Genomic DNA, 21,443 nt, shown 5'->3' on the forward strand with positions numbered 1-21,443 from the left:
CCACTTGTATTTTTGGTGTGCTACCACCATAAATGTGGATATGATCTTAAAAGTGCTTGTGATAACACGATTTTGGTTTTAAAGTAGGTTTGGTTTCAAAACTGGGAGTGATGCAAACTGGCTTCCATTATCAGCTCTCTACCACATAAGCCAGAAAAATGCTGGCACTGTGTACAACAGAAGTTAGACAGCACTGGTCTATGGCATCCTACAGCAGCCCTTCTTGACAGAAACAAATTGTTAGTTGGGGCTTGATTTTACATTGTAAAAAAAATGTATATACTGTATATATTGTGACTCTATCATCACAGCCCATAGCATATGCTGTGCATCAGCAGAAAAGCATATGGGAAGTTATTTTTTCAGAGGCACAGATCTGCGGTGGCCTTGGGGCTGGTACGGAAGCCTAAAACTTGTGATGCAACATGTCTTTTTGTTGATAATTTGTTCTCATTTAACAGTCAGTCCTCATTTGCAAGCACTTTACCCTACATGGAGTAGCAGGTCTCCTTTAGACCTGTTGAACTTACTTTTAAATGATAACTTTATGTGCAAGACTAAGCAATAGTAACAGAATTTTAGGTCTCAGGACACTCACGTAGCTTCAAAAAACACCTTGGCAATTACTTGGGGGGTTTACTTTGAAACAATCAGCTTCATTCCCAATTCTCCAGTGCTCACTACCCTGCAGCTTGATGTTTCACCACTCTCAGTTGAGGTCACGCATAGATATTGCTGGTGTCACTAAACTTATCTTCTTTGTACCACTCTGATCAAAAGGATGTGCAATCGAAGCAGTGTCCAATGCAGGAAGAGAAACCAGTGAAGTAAGATAACCAAGAAGATCTATCCAAAAGATAACCACCTCAGAGAATACTAGAATATTTATACACTTTTCAGAACAGAGGAGATACAGCTGTGGTAATAAAAACCCACAAATGCACCTACACAGATCACAGATTCTGAGAAACCCAAACCCACATGCTACTTTGTGCTTCTATAAATGTTCCTATTGTCTGTTATTTCTCTTTCACTCTGAATGAGAATGGACTCTGTATCATTTGTATTCCTGGCTTTCTTCATCCAGTACACTATAGCAGGTATGTTTGTTCCTACTGTTTTGCTTTTAAGTTTATAAAGGGGACTTATCAAAAAAGTTAAAATAACTTCATCATTCTGAAATAAAACATTTTATATATATTAGTTAATTAAACATTGTGAACAATTTCTGGAATAATCAATTTACTCTTCACTCTCCCCCTCAGCATCTGTGTCTCGTTATTCACTCTTTATGCAAGAGTTGGGAGCCTGATTCTGAATGACAGCTAGGTCTAATTCAGCCTTTGGAAATGCTCCTTTTGCCTAAAATATGTATTAGAGCTCACTGTTTTAAAATCACTGGAAATCCTGTTTCTTTACTTTTAGGATTTGCACAAAATTATTTATTCTGTTAGATTTTGTTTGTGCTGGAATTAGTTATTTGAGTAAACTCTAATACATCTACTAGGAAAAGGGAACCCCCCCTAAAAATAAATATTGGATCTAACTATAAACAATATAAACCTGAAACCCAACTCCTGCATGAAGAGGGAGAAGGAAGAGAAACAGATGATGAAGGGAAGAGTAAAGAGTAACTTGATTATTTCACAAACAGTACAGAATTGATCATATAACTATATATAAACTGTCTTATTAAATATTATGAAAATTCTATTTGATTTTCATGATAGTTCCCCTTTAATCTTAAATATGCACTATATTTGCCGATAGAGGTCCTCTTTGTCATTTCAAAATATTGCCTTCTTCATCTGCTGGGGGTAAGCTCCAAGAAATAAAATCTCCTTCTGTAGCTGTTAAAATATCTACATTAGGTCATACCACATACAGGACTACTTCAAAGTACATAGTACAAGTACCTTACTTTATCCAACCCTACTGTTGTTATGAGAAACATGTAAAAGCTGCTCCAATTTATTTTTGGCAAATAATATTTATATCTATTAATTAATTATATTGTGCAATACTTGTAATTTCCTTAGTACTACTGTTTTTCCAGAAGTGTTACCAGTTTTACACAAGGTATAATTAAACACTTTAGTCCACATCTCTGTACTGGAATTTACTTTTATTTATATGGCTTATTAGAAGTCATCAAGGAGTTCCAGAGAAATTCCATAGCAATATTCTATGTGACCTCCTACTATGGGATACACACTATCCTTTACAATCTAAAGTGTTAAAGAGATAATAACATCAGAAATTAAACCTTTTTTTACATCTATATTAACATTGTCTTTGCATGCTATTAATAATTGTCATAAAGTATTTGCCTAATGCTTTTACATTATCTATCTAATCCTCCATGTTTCTCTATGATGGGACTGTCATGTTTATGCAGTAGTAGTCCTTTAGCATTAGAATCAGGTTGACAAAATATTCAGGTTTAGAAACTTCAAGTAACGGACACTTACAAAACCAAGCCTGTCAGTGAAAAATAACCACTTTTAGGGGTAGGTATGTGGTGTATAAAAAATTCCATAAAATGGTCCTTCCTCAGTGTCTGAGGAAGGGCCATTTGTGTCCCAAAACATTTGATTGGGTGTGCAGTGTCTGAAGCACCTTGCATTAAAAGTTGGGATTATCCCGTTTGAAGCACAAGAAGCTACTGGTGTTCCATTTTGTTTAAAAGTAAAAAATATATTTCGCCACACATTGCTAGGCATCACCGTGTAAAAAAAGGGCATAACAATAGTGTCATTTTTCTCCGCATTTTTTTTTGAGCAACTTCCACCAAAACATACTTGCAAAGGAGTTCACATGGTGTAAAATAAAACACACCTTGATACATTTGCCATTTATTTTACACAGCTTTTTCCAGCATTTTTTTCCAGCAAATTTTGTTTTTACACAGCATAATAAATAGGTCCCAAACTGTACGTTAATATTTTGAAGATTAGTTTTTTTAGTATCAGTATCCCTTTAATGTATGACAAAATATAAGTTATGTTTTATAAAAGATCACCTGTCATTGCAAATCTTTTTTTCCCCTCCAGAGCTGTGAGCCACACTACAGCTAGAGGAAACAATACCACTATTAATCATTGTCAGCTGCATGCCACCCATTTTGGGGAAATCCTACATTTTTTGGAATTAAACTTGGATTACCCAGGTCCCATGGGTATCGGGCCAGCCTGCACATCATTTGTGCTTTTATAAGTTTCTATAATACACCCTGTTGCATGGATCTCCATTGTTTACATGTTACTATCTTCTAAAAGTTAAAATGGTATATAGTTCCACATGACGGGGTGGGCCACAAAGGCTCACAATTACATATACTGTTGTGCTCTGTGCTAGCTGGGGAAGAGTACATACTACATGCCACTATATCAACTTTGGAATAGGCTGCACTAGTTAATGTATCATGCTACCACCATAGCTTTGTTCAGATTAAGAACAACTGGCCTGGTATTGTTGTTAGTTTAGTTTTTACCACCTAGTTGGTTCTATTTGATGTAGCCATTTTCAGACAGGAGGAGAGCTATCTTAATCAGCACTGCGTGGAGGACAGAGAAGCTCAACATCTGTTACATCAATGCACAAGTCACAATAAGGCTTGTGGGTGACTGGCTGCACCGACATGTATAAAGGTTCAGTAAAGCTCCTGTATAATAAAAAATACAATGATAGCACCTTGTATACGTTTCTTACCACTGACCATGCCTTGAAACAACAACCACTGCTCTCATCAGCTAAATTCCATGACTGTGGCTGACACAAATCTCCTATTCTCATATTTAATCGGTGTTACTTAAAGGAACACTAACACCAAAAAAGTGAAAGTGTTTTAAAGGAATGACAATTTAATGTACTGTTGCCCTGCACTGGTAAAACAGATGTGTAGCCATGGCTGCAGCCATTCAAGCCCAGGATACATAGTAGATAACAGATAGGTTCTGAAGAATCCCATTGTGTACTACATAGCTTATCTGTTATCTGCTGTGTAACCTGTGCCTTTTCTCCTTTACCAGCTTTGAATAGCTGCCCCATGGCTACACAGCACCTTGTATGAACGGTTATAGAGTTTCTGAAGCAAACACCCCATTACTTTAAAAGACTTTAATGTTTTGGTGTTATTGTTCCTTTAATTGCACAAAATATCTTGTTTTATTTTATCTTAAAAATATCCGTTGTTTTACCTATCGGCAGATGGCATTATAAAAGGAAAAGAAGTTTGTCCACATTCTAAACCCTACATGGCATTTCTCAATATCACCAGTTATGACAAACAAGAAGTTCGATGTGGTGGAATCCTGATAAGTGAAAACTTTGTCTTGACAGCAGCACATTGCAAAGGATCGTAAGTATCTTGGACCTCAGCTAAGGCAAAAAGATGTGTCTCTAGCATACATTATAAAACAACTGAAGGTATAATAATTTAAAAAAATAGTCTAGATATAGCCAGGTACAACAGAATACATAGAATGTGTTTGTTAATCCTTACTAAGACTGTACAACCTGGGGACATATCTTAATTTGGCCATACACTTGAAGAGCAGTTAAGAATGGGAGTGGATTTTTCCCAGATATGCCCACCTAGAGGTGAGTGATGTTGGGCTGATCCAATCCTTCGTCAATAGGAATTCGATCACAATGAGAGGAGAATAGGTGGTCGGAGAAAAGACTGCATCAATGAACTGTTGAGGTCCTCACCCAGTGGGATATTTAAACCTGTCAGATCGATATCTGGATGATTTTTGGGCAGATATCAGTCATGGAAGCCTCTTGGAAGGCCCCATACAAGGGTCAATAAACTGCCGACTCGGCCTGTCAGCAGCTTTTATCGGTCTATGTATGGTCACCTTTACATGCAAAAAAAAAAACTATACTGTGGCACTCAGGGGAAATGTTTAGTACTACCTGTGAGTTATTTACATACATCACATTTCTACTACAGCACACAACGGCACAATTTATCACAGCATTCATTTAAAGAGGAACCTTCATCAAAACATTATTTTGTACAGATAAGAAAAGTGATTATTTCAGAAACAGTAGAGTTATTGGACCTATTATCCGGAATCATCGGGACCTGGGGCTTTCCGGATAACGGGTCTTTCCGTAATTTGGATCTTCACACCTTAAGACTACTAGAAAATCATGTAAACATTAAATAAACCCAATAGGCTGGTTTTACTTCCAATAAGGATTAATTAAATCTTAGCTGGGATCAAGTACAAGGAATTGTTTTATTATTACAGAGAAAAAGGAAATCATTTTTTAAAAATTTGGATTATTTGATTATAATGGCGTCTATGGGAGACGGCTTTTCCGTAATTCGGAACTTTCTGGATAACGGGTTTCCGGATAACGGATCCCATGCCGGTAACATGTCTAATTGATTATTCTTAGGAGGTGTCTAATGAGATGAACCGTATTATTTTTTCTCTAAAATGGCAGAACCTTAAGGTATTATATTCATTTTCAGTCCCATTTGTGTTAAGCATCTGTAAGGAATAAAAATGGTGCTGCTAATATAATGTTAGTGTCAGATCTTGATGTTTCATTTTGCTTCCTAGCAAAATTGTTGTGACATTGGGAGCTCATAATATTGATGAGAGGGAAGAATCACAGCAGAAGATAGATGTCTGTGAGCAAATTCAGCACCCGTTGTACAAAAACGATGACAGCAAAGACATTATGCTGCTTAAGGTACAGTACCAGCTAATTTGTCTAGTGTCCTGGGTTAAATTGTGTTCTGTATTTCTGAAGAAGGAACGTGTATTTTTGGCAAAAAATTTTATGGCTTTAATGTCTAACTATATAGGAATAACATTTTCATATAATATAAGGGCAAAGAAAGCGTTCTGGCATTCTTAATGCTGAGCAAGCAGATTCAATTGTAACCCCCTTTATATCGCTCACAAAACCCACATGGTTTTATTCTGTGACTGGGTTTTTTTTTTATTCTCGACTTTCCTGATGCTGTCCCTCCTTACCCCCATCTATTTCCTAACACTGCAATGTGTCTTAACATATTTGAGGATGTAGTAAATTTATTCTACCAGATCCCTTCTTTTATGTTCTTTTTAAAATGCAGCTGAGGAGGAAAGCAGTGCCAAATCAACATGTGTTGCCTATACGGCTCAGCCAAAGTGGACCAAAACTAAAGACTGGAGATCTTTGCAATGTTGCTGGATGGGGTCGAATTAATAAATTCAATTACAGGATGGCTTCAAAACTGCAGGAACTTGACATGAAAGTAGTTGCTCCAGATGAGTGTACTAAAGCTTTCCCAAACTACAATACGAAAGAATTAATCTGTGCTCAGAACTTTACAGAACCAAAATCTTCCTGTTGGGTAAGTGATTAATAAGGCAAAAATCAACTAATGAACTACGCTCAATATAGAAAAGCAAAGGAAAGATTTTTTTTTGTAACTTAAGAGTGAAACCACTCATTTTTGGGGGGAGGGGGAAATGACTCAGTGCAAGAACTAGCTGCATGCTTGTGTTTTACCGCTGAACTAGGTATGATATCTTTGTTTTCTTCAGTCACTATAGACATCAGTAGATATAAAAAAAAGCATAAGGACAAACCTACATGCCACTGAAACATAAAGTTCAAAACTTAATAATATTCTTCATGTCATATTATTATTATGTTGTAGAGCAAGTCTCATGCTACTTACTGGTCCAGCAATAGTGTGCATCTGGTATTCTCAAGTTATCAATAAATTGACAACAGAATGGATTTGTTTTACATCAAAGTCTTTTCTTCCTTCACTAGGGTGATTCTGGTGGACCTCTCTTTTGTGACCAGTATCTTCATGGGCTTGTTTATGGTGGTAAAGGAGACTGCGGTGGCCCTCGCCTTTTCACCAGTGTTTTCTCTTATATTAAGTGGATCAATAGCTCCCTAAAAAAACCAAAGTGCAAGATAGAAAGCTACTGATTGTGAGCACAGGAACCAACTTCCTAAGCATGAACACAATCTAGAATTTACATTAGAGGTTATACATTGTGAACCTCAAGAACATGTTGTAATTACTTCTCTCTCAAGACAACATTACCCTCCATACCCAGTACCACGAATATATACTGTATTTTAAATTAAACAATATTTTAATATCAGAGGAGCCTTTAAAACTGATTCTTTTTAGTTGTAAGACATTGGGTAAATACATGTATTGCTATCTTTTGACTTTTCATAGGGGCCTTATTAACATAAGACTCGTTAATTATTACACAGGACATAAAAGTCAGTAATTATCATAAACTGAAAATACACATGGAGCAGGAATTCATCATCCTTAAATCCTCCCATCTAAATCTTCTCCGTTCAACTCACTAATCCTCAGTTTCACTGTGCATTCTTTCTATTCACACAGCACACTCATAAATAAATCTCTCTCCAGCAAAGTCCATCTATCCTACCAAATATGTCCCTCAAGCCTCAATCCAGGCATAAACTGAGCTTCAATACTGATCAGAGATTCAACCAGGTTTCTACCTTTTTCAGGAGAGTTTGGATTCAGCTGAATCCAAGTACGTGGCCTAACGCTTCCAGTTGGAAAGAAAATGCAGCTCTATGCTTTAGCTAGAGTTGCCACCGGGCTGGTAAATATGATGCCAGTATTATAAATGGGGGGAAAAGGCAAAAATATAGAAAAATATATGTCCACCCTTTTGGAGTGCATTGATGGAGCAATCAGTTCTGGAGTGCAAGGACCTGCACCTGCAAGCACTGACTCCAGGGTAGGTTGCAAAGTGTCAAAACATTCCAGCTTGTGCCTGCTTTTTGCACTTTGCTCCCTGTCTTGGGGTCAGTAAATGAGCCCTCATATATTTCAATAAAAATACATTTTGTATTTAAAAGGAGAGTTTGATAGCTTGCTCATTCACAATAATATACATAGGGGCAAATTCACTAAGATCCGAAGTTGCGCCAGCGACAGCTTCGCCGCACTTCGCCGCAGGGAGGAGAATGGTAGCAAAGTTGCGCTATCGTTAATTCGTCAAGCAAAGCGAATTTACGCTAGCAATGCCTCATTTGAATACGACACCAAGTTAAAGTACAATGAATGTATATGTAGCAACAAATACATTGAACTACACAAGGCTGGGAAAGCTTCATAAAATAAAATAGAGTTGTTATATTGCCCTACACATGTGCCCATTGTATAGTTTAGGTGCCATATGTTAGGAAAATGTAGGGGGGAAGGAGTGTGCCTCCCAAAAAAATGTATGATTTTTTTCAGCCTATCACCCTTAAAAAAGGAAAAGACGCCAGCGTTTTTTGGGACTTAACTATTTTGGGACTTTTTCAACTTTTTTGTTAACAACTCCTATCTACTCTATTGCACTTCGCCTGCTCTAACCTGGCGAAGTAAACTCTGGCAAAGGAGGTCACGTTCAGAAAAAGACCAATGTTAGTAAATTTGCGTATTTTCGCCCCCTTCGCCAGAGTGCAACTTCGCACCCTAACGCTGGCGAAGTTGCACTCTGGCGAAGGGGGTGAAAATGCGCAAATTCATCATCATCGCTGGCGAATTTTTGTGAAGTTGCGAAATGACTTCACTCTGGCGAATTTTCGCCAGTGTTAGTCACTTCACCCTTTAGTGAATTTGCCCTGTAGTCTCTTGGCTTACTCTTCAAAAAGAATTTGCTAGAATCAACCTGTAGTACAAAAATGTGCATTCTACAGCCCTCCCAGCTGTTATTGAGGAGTGGTCCTACAACTGCTGGAAGACTGCATTTTGAACATTGCTGTACAGCTAGAGAAACATCAAAAAGGCTTCACCGCTGTATAGCCTGCCATAACAATGTTGTATTCCCACTGTTATTGCCAATAAGAAAATAAATGTATATGAAGGGCGAGAGCTCCCGGTGTAGGTGGTCATGCTGAAAATGACGATAGCTAGACCTAAAGCAGTTATGCTGGTATTCTGGGAATTCCAGCAGGACTAAATATTGCATTCAAAATTGCACTTTGCTTGCTGTGTCTTGGTAAGTGAATGTGACCTTAGATTTTTTTTTGGATCGTGGAAAACTTTGCTACCTGGCGTGTTATCTGGCTCTTGCATCACTGTATATGCACGCATAACACTTTAGGTAACTTACCCGTGACTTCCTCAAAGGGATATTATTTGCATTTTTCATTCAGATTTAAAGCTTTCCGCAGTTAATGTAACTGTGGACACAACTTTGTAAACCTTAAAATTTGAATGACTAGTAGAACACAAATGATAGCCCCTAAGAAAGTCACAAGTGAGTGTTGAAATGCATCATGTGTGCGTACACAGTGAAGCTAAGATGAACAAGCAGTGTAGTAAGGTTTCAGGGCTCGATTTCTAGAAACGACGCCCCTCATGCGCGAGTGCACTTTCAATCATAGGAGGACTGGGAAGTTTTGAGTCCCCAGTGCTCCTAAAGGATGCGGCAGGGCGGCATGCCACCCCTAGGATTTTGCTGCCCTAGGCCCAGGCCTTTGTGGCCTCGCCACAAATCCAGGCCTGTAAGGTTTGCTACTGAATGGTTGCATGTACGGTTGCTGCCTTTATGAAAATTTTTTACTGGCAGACGAGGGACGAGCACAAAAGGAGGCGGGAGCTGGTGCAAAATGGGTGGGGTTATGACACAAAAGGGGTGGGGCTATGACACTGCAACACCAGGAGGGAGTATTTAGAAATAAGGTAAAATTTAGGTTAAATGGGGGCAGACCAAGGCTAATCTTAAGAGTATTACAAAATTACGAGCAGCTACATTGCTGTTAAGTATGCATACCTCCCAACATTTTGGAAGTAAAAAGAGGGACAAAAAAGATTTTTCGCACGTAGAACAGCAAATTTTTTTGCCCACGCCCCTTTCTGTGGCCACACCCCCTAATTACCATGTTCATTTTACAAAATTTGGCAGGTTATGAAAGTTTGAAAATATTTCTCCTTATCTAAAATGTTTTTTTGTGTCTCAAAATTGTTACAAAGTATCTTATTTGCACCTGATACCTGTTCTGTGCTCTCTGCTAAAAGCCAATTAAGTGAGAAACTTTGTGTCTTTTTCTGGCTGTTCAGTGCAGAGAAAGCTGTTTGTCAACAATGGGAGTCAGTGGAAATAATTATAGTGACACTAAGTGGCATGGGAATAGTCAAGGCTGAATATTGTTAAACCCTCTGTATTCTCTGGCACTGAAGTGTTATGGATTTATTCAACAAAAGTGCAGCAATGTCTGTGGGTATACATTGAAAAGAAATACATAAGTGAAAACATAAGTGAATGTGAAACACCTCAGCACATACATAGTGTATTCTGAATGGACAAGAGTCCTTATTAAAAGGGTTGTTCACCTTCACATACAGTTTCAGAGCAGATTAGGTCATTATAAGCAAATATGTATTTCTTCAAAAAATCTACTTGTGAAGTGAGCATTTCTCTCTAGGGCAGCAGTAAGCGGAGGTGCCAGGTTTGGGGGGGGGGGGTCGCCGCCTCCTTTATACATATGACAGTGTGCATACCTCCCAGTGTGCATGTCCCGTTTTTTGCAAGACAGTTTGATTTTGACAACACAACCCGCTGTCCCAGATTGTTACTGAAATGTCCTGATTTTCTCTTTGATCTCCTGCACTGAACAGCCAGAAAAGGATACAATGTTTCTAACTTAATTAGCTTATTGGAACAGACAGCCCAGAATACGTGCCAGGTGTACTTAGATACTTTTGTAACAATTTAAGATAAGCAAAGAAACAATTGAAACTATTTATGATAAGCAGGTCTCTTGGGGAAATTGTGACTTGCAGCTTAAAGGGCAATTTACCTTCATTAGCAAAACTGTAATAACATAAAAACTACAGAAATGTGTTCAAACATTCATAAACTGCCAAATTGTTGTAAAATGGGCAAATCTTTTTATCCCTCTTTCTCATATTTCCAAAATGTTGGGGGTTATGCAGTGTTTTAAAACTCTGTGTAATGCTTAGCACTGGTAGATGGCATCTCAAAACTGCATCTTACGCCACTTTTTCATGTCTTTCATCTGATTGGTTGATAAACATATCAGGATGTTAAATAAGAGGCTGAGTTCACTGCCTACGAGCAAAGCCCAATAAGGGCTGTGTGTAGTAGCATGGAAGACAACACCAGTCTTTTTGTGGAAACAATGGGCTGCTGGAAAAAGCAATGAAATCAGTCTGGGGGGTCTCTTGTTTGTAAACAATGTCTGGCTGCTGGAAAAGGTAGTGAAACCAGTCTGGGGGGTTTTCTGTTGGTAAACAATAGGCTGCAAGAGAGGCGGGAAAATTTGGGGTTGGGACTAGGATAACAAGGGTAATTAGAGTGGCAGTAAACAGAGTGGCATCAATAGTAAAATGTGATTTTCTCGCATCCTCCCTCCCTACATTTTTTCTAGTATTAACCAGCCAGTAAGTATTTAAATTGAGAATCTGTGGAAAGTGGCGGGAATGCTGGTCCTATGTGGTGGTTAGCAGGCCTTGGAACTTTGTGGGGGCAACTTCCAGGAATCTACCTGGCACTGATTCTGCTTTCCAGCCTTGTGAGTAAATCAGGCAAAGCCCATTCTAATGGCAACCACTGAGGTGCTAATTGGCACTGGTTTTGCTTCTGGGTCAAGGAGTACATCTACAGAAGCCCTTAAATGTGGTGGGCTTACCCAAGTGTGCATGCGCAAGATGGCGCTTGCGTGCGCAAGAAAGACTGTGTTTTTTACTTCTTTTGCGCTTCTGCGCATGCGCAAATTGGCGCGAGCGTGCACATGAACAGAAATTGCCCAGAACATGCGTTCGTGCACATGCACAGGAGCACAAGTAGACGTAAAAACAACAGAGAGTCGGGCACCGGACTGGGGGTAGGCGACAGAGGAGGTACGTGCCTTGCGCCCCCCCAGGTTTGCGCCCTAGGCACGTGCCTACTCTGCCTACCCCTTGGCCCGGCCCTGCCTGGAACTGTGCGTGGCAACCACTGGGAATCCCCCTTGCACTGATTTTTGCTTTCAGGCCTGGGGGTAAACCAGGTGAAACCCATTTTAATGGCAACCACTGAGGTGCTCGCTGGCACGGGTTTTACGTCCCGGGCAGGGAGTTTGCCTTCAGAAGAAGCCCATACATGTGTACTATGACAACTGGCGGTGGGTCTACCAATTTGCAATGGTGCAAAGTGTCTTTACTAAGTTTTCTAATAAATATGACCTCCCCTTTTTCCAAAACGAATTATGTTGTCTGAGTGGTTATTTTGATTAATGTCTGATGGCAAAATTTGGTAATGTGGGTTTTAGTTTGAGTCAAAGGAGGCAGATACATACTACAGACCTTAAAGGAACAGAAACATCAAAAATGAAAGTGTTGTAAAGTAATAAAAATATAATGCAGTTTTGCCCTGCACTGGTACAACTGGTGTGTTTGCTTCAGAAACACTACTTTAGTTTATATAAACAAGCTGCTGTGTAGCCAAGGGGGAAGCCATTAAAAGGAGAAAAGGCTCAGGTTACACAACAGATGGCAGGTATGCTCTGTAGAACATAATGGTGTTATCTGTTATCCATTATTTAACCTGTGCCATATAGCCTTTTTTCAATTTCCGCCATTGCTACACAGCAGCTTGTTTATATGAACTATAGTAGTGTTTCTGAAGCAAACATAGCAGTTTTACCAGTGCAGGGCAACAGTACATTATATTTCCATTACTTTAAAAAACATTTTTTGGTGTTACTGTTTTACGGCTCTTACGGCTACTGTTACCGCTTTAAGGCTCTTGCTGATCAGAGACAGCATTGCTATGGATCAGAAAGCTGCTGTTGCGCTTTTGCCAACTTGTTTCAGTGTTAGTTAACTTTAACACTGGGAAAACCGTCATATTATTTCATTGCAGGCCGAGTCTGAGCTGCCAACGGTTTTTTTTTTTCCGGTATCCGCACTGAAGGCATGTAAAAGTCTGCCCTAAAGGGAGGGAGGCAGTGATTTAGGGGGTAGTATATTCCAAGCATAACAATAAAGTTCAGTGAGTGGCTTTTGTAAAAGGAACAGAAAGATCACAGCAGGGTACTGTCTATGTCTCTTTTCACAAATGGGTGGGGTAGGGGGCTGTGGAAGCATATTTACATTAAAATAGGTTATATAATACTTATGCATCTGCTTTCCTTCACTAGTAATGTCTTCTGTTACACTTCACTTACTCTGTTATATGCAATCAGAAACTACATGCGTACAGGTAATGAAAAGGTTTCTTCTGCTAGCCAATCAGGGGAAACGAAGAGAAAATAAATTATTTAAAAGTTATGTTTCAAATTAAATCAGTGCAGCAGTAACATTGAAGTATATTTCTAGCAAATCTAGCCAGAAAAGCTGCACCGATTATATTACATTCACATACAGGCAGTGCAATAACACCGTGGTAACATGTCCTAAAATGGACACCATAGCTTAGCTCTTCACTTCTCTCTCCAATATTTTGGTCACATGCTCTGACATCACGAATCTGGGCTTTACTCTAGATCAAGGGGCTGCCTTATGAAGTCACTGAGGGGCGTTGCTGAACAAACCGGATGTGGGTGAAGCAATATAAGTAAGGGCAACGTGTGATTGCTGCACTGGTGTTGCTTTTGTCGACATGGTTGTGGGTAAGTAGTAATTGTTGTAAGCACGTGTGGGGGTCTTGGTAATATCGTGTAAAGAAGTTATTTCTGATGGAGGAAGGCTATTCTATAGGCGCGCTAATTCTATACTGTAGCGGTTATCTCTGCTTATCATTTTCTAACTCCTCGAGTTTGTTCTCTAGTTAGAGTAAAGGCGACCATCTTGTATTCAGTGAAACACGTGGGAGCTAACTAGTGGAATACAGAAGGTGGTTATGGACAGAGCAGCACTGGCATTGTGTATAATCTACTTGTATTTTCTGTTCAAAGACTTTTAATATGGTTGTATTATAGCCTGGTTCTCTGTATCTAGAGCTCTTTGTACTGTAGTAGTTTTTCTTTCCCGCCATTTTCCAGCTCTTAAGATATATTAACATATAATTGTCTGCAGCCTATACTTTAACAATGTCTTCTTAAGGGGGCTTTAAAAGCAACAAAATAAAATCCAAATTTTACTTTCTTTAGTGAAAAAGAAGCCTTATCTCCAATATAAAAAAAATAAAACATGATTGTATGCAATGAAATTCCCCAGCTGCTTTACTGACTGCTGCTGATAGGAAACTTTAGATTGATTTGCTGCACATCAGGGGAACTCTCTTTGGAACAGCATGGACACAATGTGCAGGGATATATTGATTTTTGCTTACTCTAAGGGCTAAGCTCTGTAATAAACCTCTGCACACACCCTCCTTCCCAGCCATTCAAAACCCTGGCAGATCTGTTTATTTCAAGTAAATGTGGGAACTTTATTCTTTTCATTTGTGTTTACTGTAAATTCTAACTGTCTTCTATTTGCTTTACAGCTATCTACCTGTGCAGGAGGCCACATATAAAGGTATGATACAACTAAATCTTCTGAGCAGTGGGTTCACTTGTGTCGTCCAAAAAACATAAAGCCCTTGTTGCTAATGAAATATTTGGACTAAAACCCAGCGACTGGGGGCTTCAGGGCTGTGGTATTCTAACAAGTTGTTACCATCCTATGTCCAGGATTACCTGTGGCATCTTCCTATTGCTGTAATAGGATATTTAATAGATGTTTGCAGAGACCAGCAGATCTTGCTCCGATTGATAGAAAAAGCCAAGTGAACTAAGCAAGACAATAGTACTTTTAAGGGGCTTGGGTACGGCGATAATGGTGGTCACTATAAAATATTTAAAGGACCAGTTCACCTTCCAAACTTTAGTATGTTCTTGGCATATAACTTTCCAGCTTCTAAATATTTAAACCAGGGGTCAGCAACCTTTACTATCAAAAGAGCCATTTTGCCCCCTCTTTCACTAAAAAAAGTCTGGAGCTGCAAAACATAACAGGTTATAACTTTTAAAAAGTTTTAACTTTTTTTAATTGTAACTGTTACAACAGAATACAAGAAACAAAAGTGCAGTGTGTATGTAGGCCTAATTTGAAATAAATTAAACACTGAATAGCCCTATTAAATGCTAGTGTTCTCATCTGTTTAAAGGTGAGGGCTATAGACATCATTAAAATGTCATATCACTGTCTATAGCCCTCGCACCTGCTGCAGCTGGACTCTGGAGGCTTCTCTCTTGTCTTGAGTGTGTGACCGCGGTAAGGACCATGATGAATCATCTTGCTGTGGCTCGGTCTTGCCTGTCACTCCTGGGACGTCTATACAGCCCTCCACCTGCTGGCGGGTTCCTGAGTTTGAGACCACGGTAATCTAACCGTTGGTTTACCGCGGTCGCACACTTAAGAAGCCGCTAGCAGGTGCGAGGGCTGTATATACGAAGTGACAGGCAAGACCGAGCCGCAGCCTCGGGTTGCCTACCCCTGCTTTAAACAAAGTCTTAATTATGTAATATAGGAACGGCAGTTTCTGTGGCTAAACTTGGCATGTTGAGATTGCATAGTCCGTGTTTCACCTGAGAATACAATGATTATGTAAATGCACTGAACAAGCTTTCTTTTGTTCTTGAGAGGTTTTGCTTGGGTTTAACAATCCCTTTTTACATCTGATTTTGTTTTTTTTAACCTTTAGATGTGTCGAAACTATGGCCACATCCTGCATTTGATTGAACGATGAACAACCAGACTAAGGTATGAAAAGTGGCGCTACCAACAGGCCATTGCTAATGGAAATGTTGGTGGGGAGGGTGAACTATTATCAGCTATATGATTGAGGAAATTTATTTGGGAAAAGCACTATAGTCTGACTTGCATATTGAAGCTTTAGGGTAAGGCCACACTGGGGAGATTTGGCCGCCTGGTGACTTTGAAGCTTTAGGGTAAGGCCACACTGGGGAGATTTGGTCGCCTGGTGACTAATCGCCTCGTCTTTGTGACGACCAATTTCCCTAAACACCTTTCCTGAACTCTGCACCGGCTAAAATGGAAAAACGCCGGCACTAATCTAATGCTGCGAGTTCGTTTTCCGAAGTCGCCCGAAGTTACCTCTTGAGGCAACTGTAGAAAACAAATCGCTGCATGTGATTAGAGCTTTTTTTTTTTTTTTTTTCATTTTAGCCGGCGCATCGTTCAGGGAAGGCATTTGGGGAGATTGGTAAAATGCCAGTGTGGCCTAACCCTTAAGTTGGGGCCTCATCACCCCAGGACCCAGTATCCAAGAAAGTTTGCTTAATTCTGTCAGTAGCAGCTCAATTTCATAAGTGTTTGTGTCCCGGTGTATTACACTTGTCTACAGTCATTTTAAACCCAATACAGCTCCGTGATGCAGCTGTGGGGGGTATATATATATATATATATATATATATATATATATATATATATATATATATATATATATATATATATATATATATATATATATATATATATATATATATATATATATATATATATATATATATATATATATATATATATATATATATATATATATATATATATATATATATATATATATATAGACTCCAGTTTTGTCAGTGTTCTAAATTGGTGTAAATCTGGGGATTCCTGATAGACAAAGTCGTTTGGTTAATTTTGAGGTGTGAATCTAAAACTAGGTTTTTGTGTTCTTGATGTGAGACCCCAGTTAGTTTTATCTAACTGAGCCTGATGTGATGAGATTGCATATTCCGTGTTTCATCTGAGAATCCTATGATTATGCACATGCCCTGATCAGTCTCACTATCTTTGCAAACTTGAAATAACCGGATGAGCGTTATAATTAAATCAACCTTTGTTGTATAGGAAATAGAATTTTGCATGAAAACAAGCACCTTAACCATCAGAGTAAGGGTACACTTAGGGGGCTATTTATCGTGCTGTGTACCCTTACACACTGCTGATTGCTATAGGCAATTTTACCACAGCATGATAAATAGGGCCCCTTAGATGCTACGGTATGTATCCTCCTTTATGAATAACCTTCAAAATGCTGAACATTTGTAATATGTATTGAAAATATAACTTCCATAATGAGACTGGAGTGAGCTAACGTGTAGAATAAATATTTTGTACTATTACTGTTGTACAATTTGAGGTTTTAATGTAATTACTTTTCAGGAACTAAAGTAAAACTTGTCAAGAAATGAAGTGAGTGCACCTTTTCCAGCTTGATAACTAATGGCACAAATATCAAGGTAAATATAGGCTGCCTGGGAAATCTTGTGTATTAATATGGCTTGTTATTGCATATGTGATGGCTTATTAAAACAAAAAAGGGGGGGGGGGTCTATAAAAGTGACCAGTCTGAAAGGTATAATGTAGTGATGCATCCTTGACCCATGGCAGCAAATATGTCTTGGCTACTCTTATATTTTTCACTTGGCAAACTACTTGTGCAGTTACTACCAAAGTACTGCAACAAATTTGACTGCCCTTTTTTGTTACTGTTCTGACAGCTGTTCCTCTCTCTGCCCCAAGACATGGGCTATGGGATTTTAGGCTGTCAAAGAGAAAATGACCTTTTTCACTCAGGGGCATGCTCTGGCAAACTGGCTGCCTGTCCTTGCCTTCTGAATTTTGCGGGGTCATACAAATATCAAATGGCTTATTTACAGAGGGAAGGTGGCGAATAACTGTTAAAGTGAATTGCAAACTTTAAATGTATCACTGAAAATATGGCATAAGCTAATATCTTTAAAAATAACATTAGTTTAAGCATTACAGATACAAATTGTAAATGTTAACCTTTTAAAATCTCTTCTCTCAGGTGTTAAAACTCTGTAGAAGAACTGAAGAGCTCATCCATGGAAACCTGAAGCTGTGTAGTACTGGTTATTCACCAGTGAGCCTAAATGCATATAATGGGTTGCAATTATCTTGCAGTCTTGTATCAACTGCAGGTATAAATCTGGATGATCTTCCTGACCTAAAGCTGATTTTGGCTGCCGGGATAGCCAGTTTTTCCCAAGGTAGACAGACCCAGCTGAATCCACAAAGGGATACCAGGAGCCTGAAAATAGATTTGCACTACAGTGCAGCCTATCTTGATCCAACTACCTTGCCTGGCTGCATTAAGAGAATTCATCCAAAAAACGGCTAACCTGAAATGACGGGGCTGTCCTAGGAAAAGTGTAGCATGGGTTATTCTTTGTTGAATGACTTTCCACATGTATAGAGTACTGTAAAACAGTGTTCTGCATTTCCCTCTTAGTTCCATTTATTTTATACTTTTGTTTTAGTCTAAATGAGTTTTTGGTCGATGCCCCAGTTCTGGCTGGTGGAATATGCTGGTTTATGATAATGCAGAATTTCTGAATTTAAATATTTCTAATAAAAGTTACTTTATACTCCTTGGTTGCCTTTGTTTTCTCAATCCAAAGTGAATTTACATAATCTTAGATTCATTGGGAGCTGAACTTCCAAACCACTCTGCTAATCACAGCACAATTGCACTACTTCATTTTTCCCATTTCATGGTGCAAGAAATTACTGGTCTTGTGACTCTGAAAGATGGAGCACAGCAGGAATGCAGACCACATGTAGAGATGACAACTGTGTGGTTGTAATATAAGCAGGAAGATATAATTGGGCAGGAATCATAAGGGAGTACGTTTTGACTGAAGCTATATGATATACTGCAGAGATACATTTAAGTAAGACTTGAAGTAACAAATTGTGTATTGACTAACTGGACAAAGGTTCAATGTCTAGTATACACAACTGCATAACCACAGTGAAGTGGCAGTATCACATGGAAAAAAACACCATTTCCAACAGTATCACAGGGGAAAAAAACACCACTTTTTTTTTTTTTTTTTTTTGTTTTTAAATTTCTTACCTTCAATCCTAACCTAACTTTGGGTTTGCATTCTTTTAACCACATTTTTTTTTTTTTCTGCATTCTATTTTTCCACGGTGGGGTCATGGTTGGAGAACACAAACTGACGAAGTATTTTTTTCAATCTTTTTAAAGGAGAACCAGGTCCTTTCTATGGGACTTTATAGCATTTGCCAGAACCCACAAATTGCCAGCCTGGGCCTGAGGAGAACCAAACCCTTATTAAAATCCCCTACCCTACATGCATCCCCCCAGCCTAGGTGTTGCCCTGGTAAATGCCCTTAACTCTTTACTTACCCCTCGCAGATTCAGGGCATCAGAGTTCATGGGAGCCATCTTCTCTTTGGGTCTTCCGGGCCCGGCGCTTCAGCAATTTCCGTGGCTTTCACCAGCTTCGCATGTGCTACTCTCTTCCTGAAGATTACCGAGGAGAAGAAGGTGGCGCCTGTGAACTCTGATGCCCTGAATCTGCAACGAGGGGTAAATAGGGGCATTTACTGGGGGTAACACCTAGGCTGGGGAGGGGTGTTTATGGTGGGGTAGGGGATTTTAATAAAAAAAAGGTTGGTTCTCCTTTAAAGTTACATGACTGAATTTTGAACCCAGAACCAAATCCTGGATTATATGCATCATAAACTCTTGCTGGAAAGAAGTGCATGCCATGCACCCTCATTGCAATAAATCATTTTAATTGATGGCTGCAGGTAAACAATAGCAACATTATAATTTGGTAAGACCATTTTTGTTCTCAAATATACAAGCTAATTCCTTTAAAGCCTACTTACTGTAATTCCAAAAATTGTATTTGATGGAACTTTTAGAAATAACAACAATTCTGTACTGCATCAGTGGCTAAGGAGTACAACATACTCTGATAAATAAACATGGTTGTGTTTACACTCGTTGGATGAGATGTATAGTCAAAAAATTAGTGTTTTAAATGAATGACCATACAATGTACTGTTGCCATGAACTGGTAAAACTAGTGTTTGCTTTAGATACACAACTATAGTTTATAAAACCAAGCTGCTGTGTAGCGATGGGGGCAGCCATTCAAGCAAAGGAGACACATTAGACCATAGATATTGTAAATTGAAGAATCCCATTGCATAGTACAGAGCTTATCTGTTGGGTATCCTGTGCCTTTTCTCCATTTTCAGCTTTAAATGGCTGCCCCCATGACTACACAGCAGCTTATTTATATAAACTATAATAGTTTTTATGAAGCAAATACACTTGTTTTACCAGTGCAGCACAACACTTCATTATATATTTTATTACTTTAAAATACTTTCATTTTTTTGTTGTTACTGTTCCTTTAAGCTCAGGGGCAAATTTCTGTACTCAGGTTTCTGTGTAATTTAGGAATGGGGCAAGGCAAAGCACCAAACATTTTTTAATTTGAAGAAGCAATTCAGTTTAAAAATAAAAAAACTGGATAAATAGGCTGTGCAAAATAAATGTTTCTAATATAGTAAGAAATGTAAAAAAGGCTGTGTGCATGCTGGTGAAGGAAATATCTGTACAAAATGATTTCACACAGCACCATATTTAGGGAGTTACTACATAACCTCCATTCCTATGAATAATTAGGAGTTTATGATTTATAACCCTGCCTATATCAAGAGGAATGTCAGACAATATGCTGCCTATGTGAGCTAAAGTTCTTAACAAACCTCTGCTCTCTAAAACCTTATTTAGATATACAGAAGTGATGACAGAATAGGTATGACTGAACATCACTGTAACATTTCAAAGCTAAGTAATAACATTAAATAATAATCATACAACTCAACCCTTACTTCTGTTGTGCAGTTCAGATGCCACTTATAATTAAATAAAGCTAGGAAGTATAAAAGATTCTCCTAGCTATTGATGTATCACGTCATGTACATATATGTAAGCTGGGAATGGCCATTTTGAATTTGGGACTAAATCAGTGCCACAATACAAGCCCCAGGGTGCAAATGACCTTTAGTTACTAGATGTAATTCAATTTGTTTATCATAAATATGAGCGGTCATTTATTTTAGCAAGCATTATTATGCACATTTTCCACAAGTGAGTTGAGTCAAAAAACAATTTCATTAAAGGTACTTGCATCAAAATTTGCCCTTCACGTTGGTTAAGAATGGGGCGCTACTGCGCCTATTGACGCACAGGAATAGGGTTGCCACCTGTCCGGATGTCAAGACCATCTGCTTGGTCACTAGAATTCTGGAGACAACTCTGTATTGTGGGGGAAAACGCAGATTGTGCTTGAAATTGCACTTTGCATACTGCATCAAGATAAGTGATTGGCAGGCAGAATAGAAGCCTGTGAGGTGACTTGGCCTGACTACCTCCATTTTGGAGTATATTTCCTAGATGTGTCCCTGAATTTTCAAGTGATCTGGCAACCATATCAAACAGTTTTAGTTTTAAAAAAAACGAATGGAACACTCATCAGGGTTGCCACCTTTGCCAGCGGCTAAACCCAAACAAAGGGGGCGAGTCAGATAGCATTGGGGGTGGAGCAATGATGACATAAACCAGACAGAAAGTTTTGATGTCCAGTTCAAAGCCACACTGGTGGCAACCTTTCTCTTAACT

General features: G+C 38.8%; 1 protein-coding gene, 1 long non-coding RNA gene and 1 other non-coding gene across 6 annotated transcripts in view; all 3 read left to right on the top strand.

The window, feature by feature from the left end:
• Window positions 1-18,363, top strand: part of LOC108707042 — a 43,292-nt gene extending 24,929 nt beyond the window's left edge. The window contains exons 1-6 of one of the 4 annotated variants that reach the window (XR_005965046.1): window positions 11,533-11,547; window positions 13,501-13,626; window positions 14,445-14,476; window positions 15,645-15,703; window positions 17,132-17,208; window positions 17,781-18,363. This is a non-coding gene — a long non-coding RNA (uncharacterized LOC108707042). Of the gene's footprint in view, window positions 1-11,532; window positions 11,548-13,196; window positions 13,218-13,497; window positions 13,627-14,444; window positions 14,477-15,644; window positions 15,704-17,131; window positions 17,209-17,780 lie in introns of those variants that run through there. The other 3 variants (XR_005965047.1, XR_005965048.1, XR_005965045.1) reach the window with 3 other exon arrangements.
• On the top strand, window positions 393-7,133 carry LOC108707040 (mast cell protease 1A). The gene is made up of 5 exons (XM_018243960.2): window positions 393-1,100; window positions 4,210-4,360; window positions 5,580-5,712; window positions 6,101-6,361; window positions 6,790-7,133. The coding sequence occupies exons 1-5, from the start codon at window positions 1,040-1,042 to the stop codon at window positions 6,952-6,954; spliced, it is 771 nt and encodes a 256-aa protein (XP_018099449.2). The 5' UTR covers window positions 393-1,039; the 3' UTR covers window positions 6,955-7,133.
• On the top strand, window positions 17,464-17,608 carry LOC121399594. The gene has a single exon (XR_005965168.1). It is a non-coding gene; the product is annotated as a small nucleolar RNA SNORA79 (small nucleolar RNA).
• Window positions 18,364-21,443: the final 3,080 nt, after the last annotated feature.

Source organism: Xenopus laevis, chromosome 1S (assembly GCF_017654675.1).
Source record: "Xenopus laevis strain J_2021 chromosome 1S, Xenopus_laevis_v10.1, whole genome shotgun sequence".
Lineage (NCBI taxonomy): Eukaryota > Metazoa > Chordata > Amphibia > Anura > Pipidae > Xenopus > Xenopus laevis.

What these genes read in the sequence shown, in the direction of transcription:
- LOC108707040 (XM_018243960.2), top strand. Translation starts at nt 1,040, where the DNA reads ATGAGAATGGACTCTGTATCATTTGTATTCCTGGCTTTCTTCATCCAG. An exon ending in CATCCAGTACACTATAGCAG is followed by an intron (nt 1,101 to 4,209) that starts GTATGTTTGTTC and finishes ACCTATCGGCAG; the next exon opens with ATGGCATTATAAAAGGAAAA. An exon ending in GCAGCACATTGCAAAGGATC is followed by an intron (nt 4,361 to 5,579) that starts GTAAGTATCTTG and finishes TTTGCTTCCTAG; the next exon opens with CAAAATTGTTGTGACATTGG.